This window comes from Stegostoma tigrinum, chromosome 29 (assembly GCF_030684315.1).
Source record: "Stegostoma tigrinum isolate sSteTig4 chromosome 29, sSteTig4.hap1, whole genome shotgun sequence".
Taxonomy (NCBI): Eukaryota; Metazoa; Chordata; class Chondrichthyes; order Orectolobiformes; family Stegostomatidae; genus Stegostoma; species Stegostoma tigrinum.
This window is the reverse complement of record NC_081382.1, coordinates 36,514,544-36,533,686: the sequence shown is the minus strand read 5'-3', so window position 1 is coordinate 36,533,686 and position 19,143 is coordinate 36,514,544. Positions and strand designations below refer to the sequence as shown.

The following is a 19,143-nucleotide window of genomic DNA, read 5'->3' as shown; positions in this document are numbered from 1 at the left end:
TTCTTGCCCTTTGTTAGGACACATTTGGAGTATTGTGTGCAGTTTCGGTCAGAAGGATGTGGAAGCTTTGGAGAGAGTATAGAGAAAGTTCACCAGGAAGTTGTCTGGTCTCCAGGGCACTAGCTATGAGGAAAGGCTAAAAAGACCAGGATTGTTTTCACTGAAAGGACAGCGGCTGAGATGAGACCTGATAGAGGTCTACAAAATTATGAGAGGCATAGATAGGGTGGATAGTCAAAGACTTTTTTCCCAGGGCTGAAGTTTCAATTACAAGGGGGCACAGGTTCAAGGGGAGAGGGGGCAAGTTTAAGGGAGATGAACCAGGGATATTTTTCACACAGAGAGTGGTAACAGCCTGGAATTCACTGCCAGAGGAAGTGGTGGAAGCAGGCACGTTGAAGCCACCTAGATGTGTACGTGAATAGGGAGGGAATAGAGGGATACAGATCGAAAAATGACAGGTTTGTTTTTAGATTAATTAGGGCATGATGGTTGTCACAGGCTTGGAGGGCCGTAGGGCCTGTACCTGTGCTGTACTTCTTCATTTGTTCTCTCCGTTTCCCTTTCTCAAACATCTGTTTATTTCTTATTGTGATGGCAACTTTCCAGCAAGTATCCCTCGAGCCAACAAGTGTGAGAAACCTCAAGTGGTCCTCATGTCCTATTTCCTGATAGGAAAGAGTTCAAACTGACAATAACATCTCTCCTACTGCTCCAAGATACATCTCCTTTCCTGATGAATAGCTTTGGATATTTCTCTCTGTCTTGCATTGGTGACATACTAACCAAGGTAACCACAGGGGGGAGCTAACTATCCCCGTTAACCTATGCTTCCATACACTGGGACAATACTAAGAGATATAAAACATCACGAATGAGCATTCACACAATTGAAAATGTAGGTGCTTAGGGCCAAATATTAACAAGTGCATTCTTTTTTCCAGTAAAATTTTCTATTCTGTGCAAGAGCTAAAGCATGCCAAAAACCAGGGAAGGAAAGTCAATAAAAACCAAATGAACTGCGAATGCTGTAAATCAGGAACAAAAACAAAGTTGCTGGAAAAGCTCAGCAGGTCTGGCAGCAACTGTGGAGGAAGAAACAGAGTTAATGTTTTGGGTCCGGTGACCCTTCCTCAGAACTGAAAGTCAATATTCTGGCCATTCTGTATGTCACAGAGTACTGAACGCGCCGTAGAGCCATACAGCATGGAAACAGACCCTTTGGCCCATCCAGTCCATGCTGACCATAATCCCAAACTCAACTAGTCCCACCTGCCTGCACTTGGTCCATATCTCTCATAACTTTTCCTAATAAGGTATGTATCCAAATGTCTTTTATATGTTCTAACTCTACCCACATCCACCACTTCCTCTGGAATTTCATTCCACACACAAACCACTCTCTGCGTAAAAAAGTTGCCCCTCAAGACTTTTTAAAATCTCTCTCCTCTCACCTTAAAAATACGCCCTCTAGTCTTGAAATCCCTCACCCTAGGGAAAAGTCACTATTAATCTTATCTGTACACTTCATGATTTTATAAACCTCTATAAGGTCACCCCTCAAACTCCTACGCTCCAGTGATAAAAGTCCCAGCCTCTCCTTATAACTCAAACAGTCTATTCCTTGCTTCATCCTGGTAAATCTCTTCTGAACCCTCTGCAGCTTAATAACATTCTTCCTATAACAGGGCGAACAGAACTGGACACAGTGCTCCAGGAGAGGCCTCACCAACGTCCCGTACAACGCCAACATGATGTCCCAACTCGTCACCACAGCTTGGGGAAATCTAGATTCAACCAAATGGTAAAAGTGATAGGAAAATACCAGCTTCGTTGGTGTGCTAGCTCGAGAGGACACCGAGACTCGGTGCGGCTCATGCGAAGACTGTCCTGACGTTGCTGTAGAGACAGATGAGAGACAGTGAAGGTGCAGGGATGGCTCAGGACAGACAAATAAGCTGGAGAGACTTTAGAAGAGACTTACCAGGATGTTGCCAGGAACGAAGGGTTTGAGCTATAAGGATAGGCCAGGAGTTCTTTCATTGGAGTGTAGGAGGTTAAGGGGGTGGCCTTACAGAGGTTTATAAAATCATGAGGGGTATAGATAAGGGAAATGGCAGGTGTCTTTTCCCTGGGGTGGGGGAGTTCAAGACTAAGGGATATATTTTTAAGGTGTGAGGAGAAAGTTTTTAAAAAAAGGCATGAGAGTCAATTGTTTTACTCAGCGAGTCATTCATGTGTCGAATGACTTCCAAAGGAAGTAGTGGATGTAGATACAGTTACAACGTTTAAAAGTCTTTTGGATAAGTACGTCAATAAGAAAGGTTTGGAGGGATATGGGCCAAATGTGGGCAGGTGGGACTGGTTTAGTTTGGGAACATGGTCAGCATGGATTGGTTGGACCGAAGGGTCTGTTTCTGTGCTGTATGACTGTACGACTCGAAATGATGATCAGTTAGTTGAGATAATTAGGAGATACTTCTAACAACGGCAATGGTCCAAACCCCCTTTACTGGCCAATGTTGCTAGAATCAACAACAGACTTTAATTCATTTTTGTTGGAACATGCCTCTGTGACAAAACCTTGAGCTGCTGGCATCTCCTTGTCTTCCCCTTGTCTATACAAATATTATAACATTCATGGCTATGGGCCAAGTCCTAGAACATGGGACTAGTATAGATTTAGAGCAACTTTTTTGTCATGTGGGTTCTTGATGGGCTGAATGGCCTCTTCTGTAATGTGCGATTCTACGAGCGTGACCCACCATGACTGCAGGAGGAGCTACCAGCAGGAGCACTGAGATATTTGCTTCCTGCTGAAAATTCAGTAAGTTGGAGAGGCTTATGTAAATGATATCTGTTCTATACTCTCTTACCATCCATTATCATCTCAGCTCCCTCACGCAGCCAGGCTCAGTGATAAACATAAATAATGCAGATACTGAAAATCCGAAACAAACACAGAGGATGTCAGAGAAACTCAGCAGGTCTGGCGGCATCTGTGTTGAGAGAAACAGTTTACGTTTCGAGTCTGGTGGAACTCTTTGAAACTCTATTTTTCCCTCTCCGTAGACACTGAGTTTCTGTTATCATTCTCTGGGCTTATTTTAGGCTCTGAAACACCTAGTTTTGCAATCTCCAGCGTCATTTTGTTTGGTTTTACACAGCACAGTAATTTAGGAGATGAAATATTTGAGACAAAAGGCTGTCATCTCCTTTTGCCTTTCTGCCTTTACATGTTTTCGACCCTGGCCATGCAGAACTTGATCTGTTGCATGTTGCAGTCACTAAGAGTACAGTCTGTTCTAAAGCGCATACTCAATATGTCATTCCTCCTGGGTGATTCTGGGCATTGTCTGGATACCACACACACTGTGTGTGAAGCAGCATAAAGTACTGGAAACTCTACAGAACTGGCGGCATCAAGAATGCTGGAGAAATCTCCTTCTCTCAGTCTCAGTCCAGTCCAAGAGGATTCAAGTACAGGAGTAGGGATATCTTTCTGCAATTGTATAAAGGCCTAGGTGCAACCTTGGAGCATTGTGTGCAGCTTTGGTCTCCTTATCCTAGGAAGGCTGTTCTAACTGTGGAGGGAGTGCAACAAAGATTTACTGGACTGATTTCTGGGATGGCATAACTAATATACGATGAGAGACTGGAGGGGTTAGGATTATATTCACTGGAGAATAAGGGAGATTGCATAGAAACCTGTAAAATTCCAACAAGACCAGACAGCATAAACACAGGAAGAATGTTCCTGATGACCAGGGAGTCTAGAACCAGGGGTCACAGTCTAAGGATACAGGGTAAGCCATTTAAGGACTGAGATGAGGAGAAATGTCTTTGACCAGAGAGTGGTGAGCCTTTGGAATTACCTGTCACAGAAAGCAATTGAGGCCAAAACTTTAATGCTTTCGAGACAGAGTTAGATACAGTTCTTAGGGTTAAAAGGATCGAGGAGTATGGGGGGAAAACAGAAATAGGTGCTGGCTTGAACGGTCAATGATTGAATGGCAGAGCAGCCTCCAAGGGCTGAATTCCCTACTCCTGCTCCTTAGTTTCCATAACCAAGCTATCACAGCACAAGCCTGAGCTCAGATCTCAAAGCATTGAGGCACTGGTTGATTAATCTTAAAGGGATTGCTTTAATGTTTATATATAATTTCTGATGGTAATGTTGGTTTCCTCAGATATATTAAAAACTGGTCAGTGTTTTTGCTCTAATAACACAATGTGGAGCTGGAGGAATGCAGCAGGCTAGGCAGCATCAGAGGAGCAGGAAAGCTGACATTTTGGATCAGGACCCTTATGAAATTTTTCTGAAGAAGGGTCCCAACCTGAAATGTCAGCTTTCCTGCTCCTCTGATGCTGCCTGGCCTGCTGAGTTCCTCCAGCTCCACGCTGTGTTATCTCTGACTCCAGCATCTGCAGATTTCCACCAGCAGGTGGCAAAATTTTTCTGTTTGGGTTTTTGTAATATAATAATCCAGTCAGACATTGCTCTGGAGCAGCTGAGATTATCAGACCAGACCCAGGGACAGGGACATGACCGGTGTACCATTACAGCCTGAAACCTTAGACATATTTACAACATAGTTTTGACCCGTGTCTTCTTTTGAAAAAATGAACTGCTTGATCAAATACAGTCAACACGGCTTTGTGAGGGGTAGGTCATGCCTTACAAACTTTATCGAGTTTTTTGAGGATGTGACTAGAAAGGTTGATGAGGGTCGAGCTGTGGATGTGGTGTATATGGACTTCAGTAAGGCATTTGATAAGGTTCCCCATGGTAGGCTCATTCAGAAGGTCAGGAGGAATGGGATACAGGGGAACTTAGCTGCTTGGATACAGAATTGGCTGGCCAACAGAAGACAGCGAGTGGTAGTAGAAGGAAAATATTCTGCCTGGAAGTCAGTGGTGAGTGGAGTTCCACAGGGCTCTGTCCTTGGGCCTCTACTGTTTGTAATTTTTATTAATGACTTGGACGAGGGAATGGAAGGATGGGTCAGCATGTTTGCAGACGACACAAAGGTCGGAGGTGTCGTTGACAGTGTAGAGGGCTGTTGTAGGCTGCAGCGGGACATTGACAGGATGCAGAGATGGGCTGAGAGGTGGCAGATGGAGTTCAACCTGGATAAATGCGAGGTGATGCATTTTGGAAGGTCGAATTTGAAAGCTGAGTACAGGATTAAGGATAGGATTCTTGGCAGCGTGGAGGAACAGAGGGATCTTGGTGTGCAGATACATAGATCCCTTAAAATGGCCACCCAAGTGGACAGGGTTGTTAAGAAAGCATATGGTGTTTTGGCTTTCATTAACAGGGGGATTGAGTTTAAGAGTCGTGAGATCTTGTTGCAGCTCTATAAAACTTTGGTTAGACCGCACTTGGAATACTGCGTCCAGTTCTGGGCGCCCTATTATAGGAAAGATGTGGATGCTTTGGAGAGGGTTCAGAGGAGGTTTACCAGGATGCTGCCTGGACTGGAGGGCTTATCTTATGAAGAGAGGTTGACTGAGCTCGGTCTCTTTTCATTGGAGAAAAGGAGGAGGAGAGGGGACCTAATTGAGGTATACAAGATAATGAGAGGCATAGATAGAGTTGATAGCCAGAGACTATTTCCCAGGGCAGAAATGGCTAGCACGAGGGGTCATAGTTTTAAGCTGGTTGGTGGAAAGTATAGAGGGGATGTCAGAGGCAGGTTCTTTAGCAGAGAGTTGTGAGAGCCTGGAATGCGTTGCCAGCAGCAGTTGTGGAAGCAAGGTCATTGGGGTCATTTAAGAGACTGCTGGACATGCATATGGTCACAGAAATTTGAGGGTGCATACATGAGGATCAATGGTCGGCACAACATTGTGGGCTGAAGGGCCTGTTCTGTGCTGTACTGTTCTATGTTCTATGTTCTATGTTCTATGTTATTACGCATCACTGGAGCAAGTGGCATCATCAACCCAGGACTTGTGGCTCAGAGATTGAGTTATAAACTTATTGTGTGTGTGTGTGTGTGTGAGAGAGAGAGAGAGAGAGAGAAAGATAGTGTATTTATGAATGTGTCAGACACTGTGTGAGAGACATGATGTGTGTCTGCTTTAAGATTTTGTGCATCTGTATGTGTATGTGTGTGTAAGTAACATGCTATACCTGTGAATTTTTTTAAACTCAGTAGTTAGGTGTGCGAGTCCAGGTTTTCTTGTCCATCTCTAGTTGCCCTTAGTGGATGTCAGTAAGCCGCATTCTTGAAACACTGCAGTTCACCTGCAGTGGGTTGACCCACAATACCCTGAGGGAGGGAATTCCAGGATTTTGAGCCAGAGACAGTGAAAGAACAGCATATATTCCCAAATCAGGATGGTGGGTGGCTTGGAGGGGAACTTGGAAGGGGTGCTGTTCCCATATATCTGCTACCCTTGTCCTTCTAGATGGAAGTGATCATGGGTTTGGAAAGTGCTGTCTGAGGATCTTTGGTGAATTTCTGCAGTGCATCTTACATATAGTACACACTGCTGCTACTGAGCATCAGTGGTGGACGGAGTGAATACTTGGAGACGTAGTGCCAATGCCCTGGATGGCGTCAAGCTTGAGTGTTGCTGGGTCTGCACTCATCCAGGCAAGTGGGGAGTATTCCATTACACTCCTGACTTGTGCCTTGTAGATGGTGGACAGGCTTTGAGAAGTCAGTCGATGAGTTACTCACCGCAGTATTCCCAGCTTCTCGATTGCTCTTGTAGCCACTGTGTTAATGTGGTGGGTCCAGTTGAGTCTCTGGTCAATGATAACCCCCAGAATGTTGATAGTGGGGGATTCAGTGATAGTAACACCATTGAATGTCAAGGGGTGGTAGTTGAATTGTCTCTTATCGGTGATGGTCACAGCCTGACATTAGTGTGGCACAAATGTCACTTGCCACTTGTCAGCCCAAGCCTGGATATTGTCCAGATCTTGTTGCATGTGAAAAAGGACTCCTTCAGTATCAGAGGAGCCATGAATGGTGCTGAACATTGTGCAATCATCAGCGAACATCCCCACTTCTGACCTTATGATGGAGGGAAGGTCGTTGATGAAGCAGCTGAAGATGGTTGGATCTAGGGCACTGTCCTGAGGAACTCCTGCAGAGATGTTGTGAGCTGAAGATGCCTGACCACCAACAGCCACGACCATTTTCCTCTGTGCCAGGTATGACTCCAACCACCAGAGAGTTTGCCCCTGGTGCCCATTGATTCTGGTTTTACTGGGCTCCTTGATGCCAAATGTAGTCGAATGTGGCTTCGATGTCAAGGGATGTGACTCTCACCTCATCTCACCTCTGGAATTCAGCTCTTTTGTCCCTGGTAGAACCCTAACTGGGCCTCACAGGGAGGTGATGGCCTAGTGGTATTATTGATGCACTGTTAATCTAGAGACCCAGATAATGTTCAGGTGACCTGGGTTCAAACCCCAACACAGCAGATGTTGGAATTTGAATTCCATTAAAAATTCTGGAATTGAGAATCTAATGATGACCATGAAACCATTCTGGATTGTCAGGAAAAGCCCATCTGGTTCATTAATACCCTTTAGGGAAGGAAACAACCATATTACCTGGTCTGACCTACATGTGACTTCAGACCCACAGCAATGTTTTTGACTCTTAACTGCCCTCTGGGCAATCAGGATGAACAGTAATTGGCTGAGATGGATTTGTCCTGCTTTTTGTGCACAGGACATACTTGGGCAATTTTCCACATTGTCGGATAGTTGCCAGTGTTGTAACTGTATTGGAAGAGCCTAACTGACTGTTTGATTTATTGTCATTTGTACTGAAATACAGTGGAAAGCTTGTTTATGAACGGTACAGGCAGTTCACAGAAGCAAAGGATGTGCAGCTCAAAAAGACTTAGAGGCATACAGGTTACAGTGCAAGTGCATTATTTGCGACTAGAGTCCATCCAACAGTCTGATTGCAACTGGAAACTGTTCCTGAACCTGCTTGTGCATGTATTTGGGCTTCTGCCTGATGGAAGAGGCTGTAGGAGATCATTCCTGGGGTGTGATGGGTTTTTGATGATGTTGGCCACCTTTCCGAGGCAGTGAGCCGTGTAAATACAGTCCACGGATGGGAGGTTGGATCCATGATGATCTGGGCTGTACACACCGCCTTCTGTAGTTTCTTTTGGTCCCAGGCAGAGCAGTTGCCATTCCCGGCCATTATGCACCCGGACAGTTTGCTTTCTGTGGTACATCTGTACAGGTTGGTGAGGGACCTTATGGACATTCCAAATTTCCTCAGCTGCCTGAGGAAGAAGTGTTGTTGTGCCTTCTTGACCATCCCATCACATGGGTGGTCAAGGACAGGTTATTGGTTATTGTCAGTTGGCGAGGGGAGCGGCAAGTTCTGGAGCACAAGTCTCCAGTACTATTGCCAGAACGTTTATGTACCTTTTGCAGTATCCAGTGCCTCCAACTGTCTTGGGATGCCACGTGGAGCAAATGGAATTGGCTGAAGACTGTGGTGCTGGGGAACCACTGAATGAGGCCGAAATGGATCATCCATTCGGCACTTCTGGCTAAAGATTGCTGCAAATTCTCTGGCCTTACCTTTTGCACTGAAACAGGACATGTGTGACAGGTTGTGTGTGCAATCTTTATGATTGTGTGTGTGTGTCTAAAATAGTGTTCTTATGAACATATGCAGAACATGTGTGTTTGCGTGCACTGATGTCAAGTTTAGGACACTTCACAAATTATTGATAATAGTAACACCTTGTTTTATAATAGAGTCTAGGCTATCTTTTCTATATTGTAGAGAAGAATGCTTACTATTTATATTACAGAGACAGGGGACACTGAAAGTGTACTAGAGGGAGATTGAGGGTGAAATTGATTTTGACAGGGGCACACAAAAGGTGTGAGTGAATCGATCACTTGATTGATTTCAGTTGAAACAGTTAGTGGATGGCAGTGGATCTACTCAGCTCTGGTGAATACAGTCACCATCCAGTTTGTGGCTGAGATTAGACCTGGTGCAGCAGACATTCAAAGCAAGGGCTGTAATGGCAAAAGCATTACAGCTGAGCAAGGTTTCCATGGTGATTCATTCAGTATATTCGAGACTCCTGCATTGATTTATTATTCTGATGTTCCTTTGAGAACACACCAACAGAGAATGGAAAAGCACTTTGCTCTGTGCTAATGGAAGTTCTGTGATATTTAATCTGCACTTTATTAAGTGAGGAACATTTCTCCATTTATTAGCAAGTAAAAACAGGTGATCAGATTAGTGCTTTCTCTCTGGTGATGAACGAGCATGATTGTAGACTTCCTTTAAAACTGTGACCTTCTGTCCCTATTGAAGTTGGGGAGGGTGGGGGTTTTGTTTTGGCTCCTTGCTGGTGAATGGGGGCTATTGATGCTCAGTGTGAATGACCTGGATTGAATGTACCTGATGTATCTTTCTGTTCCCTTACCCTCACTGCTGTCAGAAAGATTCAGCTGGTATCATCTACCCCTCTACGTCTCACTCCAGTAGCTTCAACCCCAAAAGGGTGACTATCATCAGGGCTATTCAAGTGTGGCACCTTCATGCCTCCTCCTTTTCCAATAGTCACCACAGGATGATTGCAGCTCATGATGAGACCACACAGCCTGCCATTTCTGTGCTGGCTCTCCCAAGGAGCAATTCACGTAATGTCACTGAATAGTGATCCTTTTGAAGATTTCACTTGGCCCTCCACACTCTCGGGCAGAGAATTCCACATCCTAACCCCTAACTCTCACAAGCTGGATCTCCGATGTTCATTCATCAATTACTTTAAATCTTTCACCTCTAGTTCTCAAGCTTTCCACCAATGGGAACAGTTTCTCCCTGTCTGCTCTGTTTGGACCTGTCGTGATTTTGTACACGTCAAATCCAATGTCCTCTCAATCTTCTTTTCTCCAACAGAGAACGATCCCAACATCTGCAAACCCTACAAGTGAAGCTTCTCATCCCTGGGGCAACCCTATCAGATCTCTTCTGTAATCTCCCTAAACTGGTTTAAATGTTGTTCCTAAAACCTGGTACCCAGAACAGGGTGTGTTCTTCAAATGAGGCCAATTCTGTGGTTTAACATCACATCTTTGCTTGATCACTCTCTGGCCCGGTTGATGAAGCCGAAGATACTGTGTGCTTGATCAACCACTTTCTCAACCCTACCTGCCACCTGACCTCACCTACCCAAACCTCCCATGGTTTGGGTACATACATACCCAAGTCCCACTGCTCCTGCACCCCTTTCAGAGTTGCATCCTTAATTTTATATTTTCTTTCTGCAATTCAACTACCAACTAAATCACTTCAGTTTTTCACATGGTATGTCATCTGCCACATTTCTGCCTATTCCACTATTGAATCCCTACAGTGTAGAAGCAGGCCATTCGGCCCATTGCGTCCACACTGACCGTCTGAAGAGTATCTCACCCAGACTCACCTCCATACTATATCCCTGTAACTCCACATTTCCTATTGCTAACCTACCTAGCCTGCACATCCCTGGACACGATGGGACAATTTAGCATGGCCAATCCACCCTCACCTGCACATCTTTAGACCAACTCGTCAACTTTTGAACTTCTATGTTACCCTCTTTCCAGGTTTCTAACTTCTGCACATTTTGATATTGTGTTCCGGACACCGGGTGCTGAATTGTTAATACATTAATAGGAACAGCAGCAGGTCCTGGGAAGAGCATCAACAGTGAACTTCACTATAAACCTTCCTTCCAGCCTGAGAAAGTAAACCCAACTATTCACCATTGCGACCATGTTGTACCCATGATGTTACTGGCCCTTGTACTCCATGTATCAGAGATAATGGGAGCTGCAGATGCTGGAGAATCCGAGATAACAAAGTGTGGAGCTGGATGAACACAGCAGGCCAAGCAGCATCTTAGGAGCACAAAAGCTGATGTTTCAGGTTTTTCATCAGAAAAGCTTTTGTGTTCCTAAAGATGCTGCTTGGCCTGCTGTGTTCATCCAGCTCCACACTTTGTTATCTCGGATTCCATGTGCTCTGTTTCTGCTCCCAGTTCCATTGTCTGACACTTTAAATCAAACACTTTTGGGAAGTCCATGTACGTTATCTCAGCCTTACAGAAGAACATGTTGACAAAACCCAGGGTCATGTAACTAGAAGCTGGCTAGATACATTCACTAGAAGCACAGATAAAAGCACTAAAGGTAAATGGCTTGTTCGAAGTTGTGTTCACGATCATCCCTCTTTTTACAGGATACAAATGAAAAGTAACAAAGACATCACATTTTCACCGGACAAGACCCAATGAGCGAACAGCAAGATAATTACAAGTATCGGTAACAAGTTAATATATTAAATAATATTCAACAGTAAGAAATTTACAATTCCACTCAAGAATTTAATGTCTGTACAATGAATAAATATTGTCCCAAAAAAGATTCAATCGTTTTTACAAAACAAACCTTTTTTTTTAAAAAGTCAGCACAGTTCATTGAAATGGAATCCTATTTCTTTGTAATTTAAGAAAAAGAACTAAGGTTTTCCATATCAGCTCGGATTTTAACTGTACAATTTTGTCAATTCTGACCCCCATCCAGGCTCCTGAGCTACTCAACAAGAACTGACCCTCTGTTAAAAATGTAGTAAATGAATCATTTGAGGGTTGGCCATCATTCGTTGGCCAGTTTGACCTCTTTCATTTGACAATCTTATTGCAGATGTCTTCCAGTCTATGGTCTGATTGGCAACATCAGGCCAAGAGAACATTAGACTTGCATCCCAGGTTAAAGTTCTCATTTCAACAATGACAAATCGACTGCTAGCTGTGTGTTCTCTTCAATGTGAGTGAAGGTGGGGTCCCGTTGAAATCAGATAACTTTTAAAGGTGGAGGGCTCTTCATAGCAGGACTCAGAGACATGGTTGTAAGGATTCTCACACCTGGTTGAAGTCATTGTCTTCTCTCTCCTCAGAGTTTCAGGGCAAGTTACTGTACAAGACCAGGTAATAGATGAGTCACCTCCAGAGCTAGGAGTTGGGGCATAACAAAAGTTTCTATGTTACAATGACAGGTTCAGCATTCTATATCCACTTCAATAACCTCTGGACAAACCAATGTACTTTACAGGCGTTGAGGCGTAATGGTTCCTGTCTTCATCGGAGAGCCAGTGTTCCTGGAACTTATCCCTCCATCAGGCATATAATCCTCTCACACTCACATCACCAGTCCATGGTGACCAGTCTGTTCAAAGTGACTTAACTGGATGTGTGACCATTCTCTCATCCTTTCTAGCAAATGATGGAACCACTCATTACAAAGAGATCCCAGTCAAACCCAGTCCATTTTAGTGTAGTGCCTTTCCATATCTTCAATAAAACTGAATAAGTGCCTAGACTTTGACATTTCCAGTAGTCACGGTCAGAGACAATATTGCACATTTAATTGTAACACTGATTCTTTTTCTTACATATAAAGTTTCAGCAAATCCAGCAAACGCAGGGAGTCAGCCCAGCTCAGAGGAGTCAGAAGATACTTTTTGTAATCTTCAGTCCCTTTTGCTTCATTCTGGGGAGAGTCGAACTGGAAACATGTTTTGTTTTACCTGCTTTTGGGTGGCCCCTTTTCTTCAGCATAAAGTCATAGTTGACAGACGAATTCATAGCATAAAATACATTCGCATTGTCAGGGATTTTCAATTCTGTAAAAGGAACGAGAAAAGTTAGGGAGTTAAATTCCCCGAATTCCATAAATCTCCTCTTGCCCCCACCTCACCCCCACTTCAGCTGATGGTGCTGTATTTTGCCAAGGGTCCTGATCTACCAGTGACAACATCTCACCCAGCGAGTGTGGGGAGTACATTCGGCCAGCAGTCAGTATTCTGATGCTAGTCTCTTAATAAGAGCAGAGTGTACTTGAAAAACTCAGCAGGTCTGGTCGCATCTGGAGGAGAGAGAAACACAGTGAACACACTGAAGCCTAAAATCGCATTAAACTCAAAATATTAGCTTGATTTCCCTGTCCGCAAGTGACCCTCTGGCTTTCTCCAGCACTTTCCATTTTTATTTCTGAATTCCAGTGTCTGCAGTGTTTTCCTTTGTGAATCAGTAGTGACCCTTGCATCAGCCTTCCAGCAGGGGTCAGTGGTTGACAGGGGTGAGATCAGGAAGCAGTGAAGCCCACGTTAGTTTTAGGCTTTCTTGCTCTGGGAGTTGACGAAGCCTAATTGCAGAGATTCTACAAGAATAAAGGTAAAAATAAAACTGAGGATGCTGGAGACCTGAAACAAAAAAAATTACTGGAGAAACGCAGCACGTCTGGCAACATCTGTGGGGAGAAAAAGCAGAGCTAACTGCTAACAAAGAGCCACCAGATTTGAAACATTAACTCTGCTTTCTCTCCCCACAGATTCAGCCAGACCTGCTGAGTTTCTCTAGCAATTTCTTCTTTTCATTTCAGAGATTCTACAGCCAACCCAAATTTAGCCCGGACTGCACATTCATCGCGCCAGCTGTTGTCCCATTTACAAAACCGGAAGTCCTCGTTTTCACATATCTCACCTCAGTCAGCATTTCTTTGCCATAAGTCAAGACAATTTGGGAAGCTGGCTGCCGGGAGACAGGAAATTAGGAAGATTGCATTACTGCAAGAGAAGACGTTCCCTCGGCTATGAAATGGTGGAGGGACAGCCTCGTAATTGAGTGAAGCTTAGACTAGTTTTCGATGTCTCTGTTAACCTTTGCAGTAACAAAACGTTGTTTGCTCTATGTATTGACAACCCAGATGACATCCCCAGAAGCTAATGTGTGTAAAGCAGGAGATAACAATTGTGAAAACCTTAAAAAACATTTCATTTTTTTGTCACACTGTTGGAACATTTCACCAGACACAAAAGATATTGAAAAGAGAGCAATGGCTGCCAGTCAGGCATCGTCCAATTAGGCGATGAGCCATTTTATCCTCTGGTAGATGTGGAAAGGCAGTGCATCAGGATGATGGAGCTGTAGATCACTGAGGGGCGAGTCAAGGCTTCTGGGAAAAAGGCAGGGAAGTGGAGTTAAGGGTTATCAGTTCGGCCAATGAATGGCAGAACAGACTCGATAGGCTGAATGGCCAACTTCTGCCCCAACATCCTTATGGTCTTATGGAGTCACATGAGGAAATCACCAGGGATAGATGGGATCACAGTTTGCACCCAATAACTGGATGGATGTCCTTGGAGGTTAAAAGCTGTACCGTTAGTGGGAGCCAGTTTGTTTGGTTTTGATTTCCTGAATGCTGGATTGCAAGAGGCACATAATTACTGGGTGTTGCGCAGGCAACAATTTCCACATAAAAGGAAGGAGGTCACTAGTGTTGTAGAACAACACAACTACCCCAGAATGGATGGTAGTGTTCTTTATATGCCCATGTGCTTGTGCCACATACACACCTCTGTCCTCAGCGATGACCTGCACCAGCTCGTACTCCTCAGGCCTATCCCCATCCAAATTGTGCTTGGCCATAGCCTTTCGAATGACAACTGGTGTTTTATCCTGGCTCGTCACCTGGAGAAAGAGAGAGTTTTCACTTTTTTAAGCTGCAGCTACAGAACCAGCTGTCTATTTATTTGGTAGATATAGGGTCCAGGTTTATGGGGGAGGGGGGCCTAATGCTCCTTCTCTTTCAAACCCTCATTACCCACCACCAAACCCCACACACACTGCATGCAGACAGACAAACAGACACACACATGGGTGCAACAGTCCCCAGTCCTCTCTCACTTGTTTCTTTGGGAGAAATGATTGCAAGTACTCAATGTCTCTGGACTAATTATCCTAGCAAGCTCAGGCTTCAGGGAACATGGACTGAAATCCCACCACCGATTCAGGAAACAACCCATTACCCAGCATCAACACCAGCTCCCAGCAGTCCCGCGATGAAATAGAAGGGGGCTCTGGGCCCTAATGCACAAAGGAGACACTCACCAAAATGCTCTTGTACATGTTCCCATTGTCAACGTCCAGGCTGACCCGGATGATACAGCAGTCGTCCACCTGCTGGTTATAAAGTGGCAGAGATAGTGTGGAGTAGCTGGATATTCCCGAGACAGAGCGTTTGTGTGTTCTGGTGGACGTTATAGGTGTGGAGGAGACTGAGGAGGAGGATGCACTGCTTGACCCTGAGCCGATTCCAGATGTGTCCAATGAGGACAGCGACGTTGATTCCCAGAACTAAAAGAAAATTTTTAAAAAAATAATAAAAAGTTTGCCTCAGGGACAAACGGGTACCAAACTCGCCCGGTCTGCCCTGCCTTGGAACACAGTCCCCGTCGGCACTGAGATTGTCCAAGGATCGGTACAAAAGGGAATTACTAGGAAACAAAATAAGGCAATGAACCAATAGGTCAGGGCTTTACAGTGAACCTCAGTCTGTGGCCTCTATACTTCTACTGGCATTTCTGTGGCTTACTTACACCAAAACTTATGCGCATTTACTTTGTGGTCAACGCCAAAGTATCACAGGCAATTCCGAACAAACTAGCTAACAATCTATTTTTTTAAAAATTTATTTCATTTGCATATGTCTTTCTCGACAGCGTTAAGTAAACACGGTTTTCCTCGGGGTGGGGTTCCACAAAGGAAACATTTGCAGAACGGACTAACCATCAGCACCAACTGGCCACCACTGGTTAGACCTTCAACAGGAGCTGGCCTGCTGGGGAAAGCTTAGTCCAGGCTGAGATAGAGAGATTTTTAGAAAACAAGAACAAACAAAATCGGTAGGGGAGTTGAGGGTTGTGGGGAAAAAGGCGGGCTCATCAGAACAGCCATGATCTCACCGAACAGCAGAGCAGGTTTGATGGGCTGATTGGCCTACTCTTGCTCCTAAGGGGATGGATAAAACAGCAGGCAATGCAGCCCTCAGATTTGAACCCACCAAATCAGAGCAGGCACCTTTGAGCCTATTCTTACAGGCCTCTCTGTGCCAGTTTAAAATAGTGTGGCGTTTAAATCTAGAACAACCAAGTGGGCTGCTGCTTTATGTTCACCAGCCTCCTGGCACCCTCTGCCTGCCTGGCATCAACACACCAACGGTCAGGGGTTTCTCGGGCCTCGGAATCAGCGGGCAAGGACTTCACCACTTGGATGCAACGCACAATCGCCTCCCTAACCTTTTTCTCCTGGGAATCCGGCGATTCCGAGATGAAGCTGACGTTGATCTCTTCCGCGTCAGAGTTGCTCGAGCCAGCAGAGGTGACGCTAACCGAGTCTGCCGCGTCTCCACCGCTCAGGTACGGTCCATACTTGAGCTGCTCGCAGGATCGAGACTGGGCGCCCGTGCTCGGAGTGTCAGCAGTCGGTGTCTGCCTGCTATTGTCATCGATGAGAAGGAAACAGGAAGGAGATAAATCAATCAATCACCATAGAAGAGTACAGCACAGAACAGGCCCTTTGGCTCACCATGTTGTGCCGAACTTTTACCCTCAACCTAAGGTCCTTCTAACCTCCACCCCTACCTTATACTATCATCCACATGCCTATCTAATAGCCGCTTAAATGTCCCTAATGAGGCCGATTCCACTACCCTCTCTGGCAATGTATTCCACACCCCTACCACTCTCTGAGTAAAGAGCCTACCCCTGATGTCTCCCCTATGTCTACCGCCACTGACTTTAAAACTATTCACTCTCGTAATAGTTACCGCCACCCCAGGAAAAAGTCTCTGGCTGTCTACTCTATCCAGACCTCTGATCATTTTGTACACCTCTATCAAGTCACCTCTCATCCTTTGTCGTTCTAAAGAGAAAAGCCCTTGCTCTCTCAACCTTTCCTCGTAAGACCTTCCCTCCATTCCAGGCAACATCCTGGTAAATCTCCTCTGTACCTTTTCCAACGCTTCCACATCCTTCCTGTAATGAGGCAACCAGAACGGGACACAATACTCCAGATGTGGCCAAATTAGGGTTTTGCATAGCTGGAGCATAACGTGACAGCACTCGAACTCAATCCCTCCACATCTTCTCCACAAAGCCAAACTAGAATTGAAATGAGGAGCCCTATCATTGCTGTAGGTAGGCCTGGACTTTGATGACGTAAAGCCACGAATCAGCCATTTCCTGATTTCCACTTCAATGCAAACATGAAACAGGATTGCTGACTCACTTTCCACCAAAGTAGATAATAGCCTCCATCGTACAGCTTTCTGTGAGACAACAGATCTCTAGTCCCCGAGGGTGTACAGGTACATGCATCATTGACAGGTGGCGAAAACCATCAATAAAGCATTTGGTATCCTCAGTTTTATTAACTGGGGGATAGGGGCCAACAGTAAGGAAGTTATGATAACACAGTGTGGAGCGGAAGAAACACAGCAGTCCAGGCAGCATCAGAGGAGCAGGAAAGCTGACACTTCGGATCAGGACGCTCCCTCAGAAATGGAGGAGGGGGAAGGGGAACTCTGAAATAAAGAGAGGAGAGGAGGGGTTGGGTTGGGGAAGGTAGGTGGGATGGTGATAGGTGAGTCCAGGTAGGCAGTGGTCAGTGAGGTGGGACCAGCAGATAAGTGGGAGAGAAGATGGATAGGTCAAGGAGGCAGGGATGAGAGGGGGATAGGTACCTGACCTGCTACGTTCCTCCAGCTCCACACTGTTACCTCTGACTCCAGCATCGGCAGTTCTTACTGTCTCTGAGGAAGTTATGATGGACTTGTTTAAGACAGTCAGTCTTCAGTTGCAGTAGTATGTCCAACTCTCAGCTCTACACTATAGGAAAGATGTGAACAAATTGGGGAAACAGATGGGAAGACAACCTTCAGTTCTGAGGATAGATCGGAGGAAGTTAGGTCTGTTTTCCTTGGAGACAAGAGGGCCAAGAGTATAGAAGCTTTTAAAATCATGGACATTCTGGAAAGGAGAGCTAGGAAGAAACTGCTCTCATTTGGTGAAATCATCGAGAATGAACTGATTTGCAAATGTGATGTGAGAGAGAACTTTTTCGTTCAGCGTGTTGTTAGGGTCTGGAATGCACTGCCTGGAGGCAGGCTCAATTAAGGCACTGAATGATTGTTCAAATAGACGCAAGTGTTCAGGGGAGAAAGGCAGTAGATTGGCACTCAGCTGTATTGCTCACATCAGCCTCGTTCCACTTGCACATCACCTTAAAATCCATGCTGCCTTGTTCTTGATCAGTTTATGAATGGGCGTAGCTTCTCCCTATCTACTCTGTCCAGCCCTGTTAGTGATTTCTATCCAATCCCCCTCTCAGTATTCTTCTGTCTGAGTAAAACCGTCCCACCATCTTCAGTCCATTCAGTCTCACTAGTAACTTTCAACGGGAGATTGAATAAATACGTGAGTGAGTGGGGTAGAGTTTCCAGGCTGTGGAGGAGATACAGGAACATGGGACTAATAGCTTTTCTGAAGAGCAAGTACAGGCTCAATGGGCTGAAGATCCTTCCCTATATGCTACAACAGATTTCCCTGCACAATGAAGGCAAATAGCAAATGACACTCACTCAGTCCACCGTTTGATGATGCCAGAGTTCTTTTTTGCTTTCAAAGTGTTGCTCGCTGACTCTGCCAGAGGCTCAATTTCACACGAGAGGTTGTAACTGGAATAAGAAAAATGATAATGTTATTATATTTCCTGAGCCGAGCAGGTCAGAAACCGGCAAGCTTCATCCATCAATCAATTCTGTGGAGCTTATCCTTACAAAACCTTAGTGTCATTCTGAACCAGATACTTATCCAGCGACAGCCATGTCACAGGGTAAGGCACCATGCCGAGGTAAGGGAACAAGAGGAAGCTGTTCAGCCCCTCAACCCTCCTCCACCATTCCCTTTTAATCTTGGCCGCTCTGTATAGTCTGTCTCCGTATCCATTCGACACCCTGCCATTCCGATTTAGACCAATGTCGGACAGGACAGACTCTCGGAGTAGGGCAGACCTGTAACACTGGGTCTGACATCTGGGAGGCTAGTTTGAAGTGGCCTTTACTAGGGTTTGACCCCCATGGCAAAGGGGAGGGAGTGGGGCCTGGGAAGCCTCCCAGCACCTTCCTCAATGACGACCCAGGAGGGTGTGAACCTTGGGTCACCCAATCCAGGTCTTTGCTCGGTACCTCGGCAGCATGAGAGACCAACGGGCACAAATGGGAGGCAACAGCTTTAGTGGCATTAA

At 45.3% G+C, this 19,143-nt stretch overlaps 2 protein-coding genes across 6 annotated transcripts in view; one reads left to right on the top strand and one right to left on the bottom strand.

Moving 5' to 3' along the window:
* Positions 1 to 11,423, top strand: part of cfap157 (cilia and flagella associated protein 157) — a 71,036-nt gene extending 59,613 nt beyond the window's left edge. The window contains exon 9 of the mRNA XM_059638385.1: positions 11,241 to 11,423. Coding sequence (XP_059494368.1) covers positions 11,241 to 11,258 — 18 coding nt within the window. The 3' untranslated portion in view covers positions 11,259 to 11,423. The remainder of the gene's footprint in view (positions 1 to 11,240) is intronic.
* Positions 10,982 to 19,143, bottom strand: part of LOC125465337 (ral guanine nucleotide dissociation stimulator-like) — a 178,638-nt gene continuing 170,476 nt past the window's right edge. For 2 of the 5 annotated variants that reach the window (XM_048558679.2, XM_048558675.2), the window contains exons 14-18: positions 18,479 to 18,574; positions 16,137 to 16,335; positions 14,950 to 15,195; positions 14,415 to 14,529; positions 10,983 to 12,683 (exon numbers count right to left, since the gene is read on the bottom strand). In XM_048558679.2, the coding sequence (XP_048414636.2) occupies positions 12,508 to 12,683; positions 14,415 to 14,529; positions 14,950 to 15,195; positions 16,137 to 16,335; positions 18,479 to 18,574 (832 nt within the window). In that variant the 3' untranslated portion in view covers positions 10,983 to 12,507. Of the gene's footprint in view, positions 12,684 to 14,414; positions 14,530 to 14,949; positions 15,196 to 16,136; positions 16,336 to 18,478; positions 18,575 to 19,143 lie in introns of all 5 variants that reach the window. The other 3 variants (XM_048558677.2, XM_048558680.2, XM_048558676.2) reach the window with 3 other exon arrangements.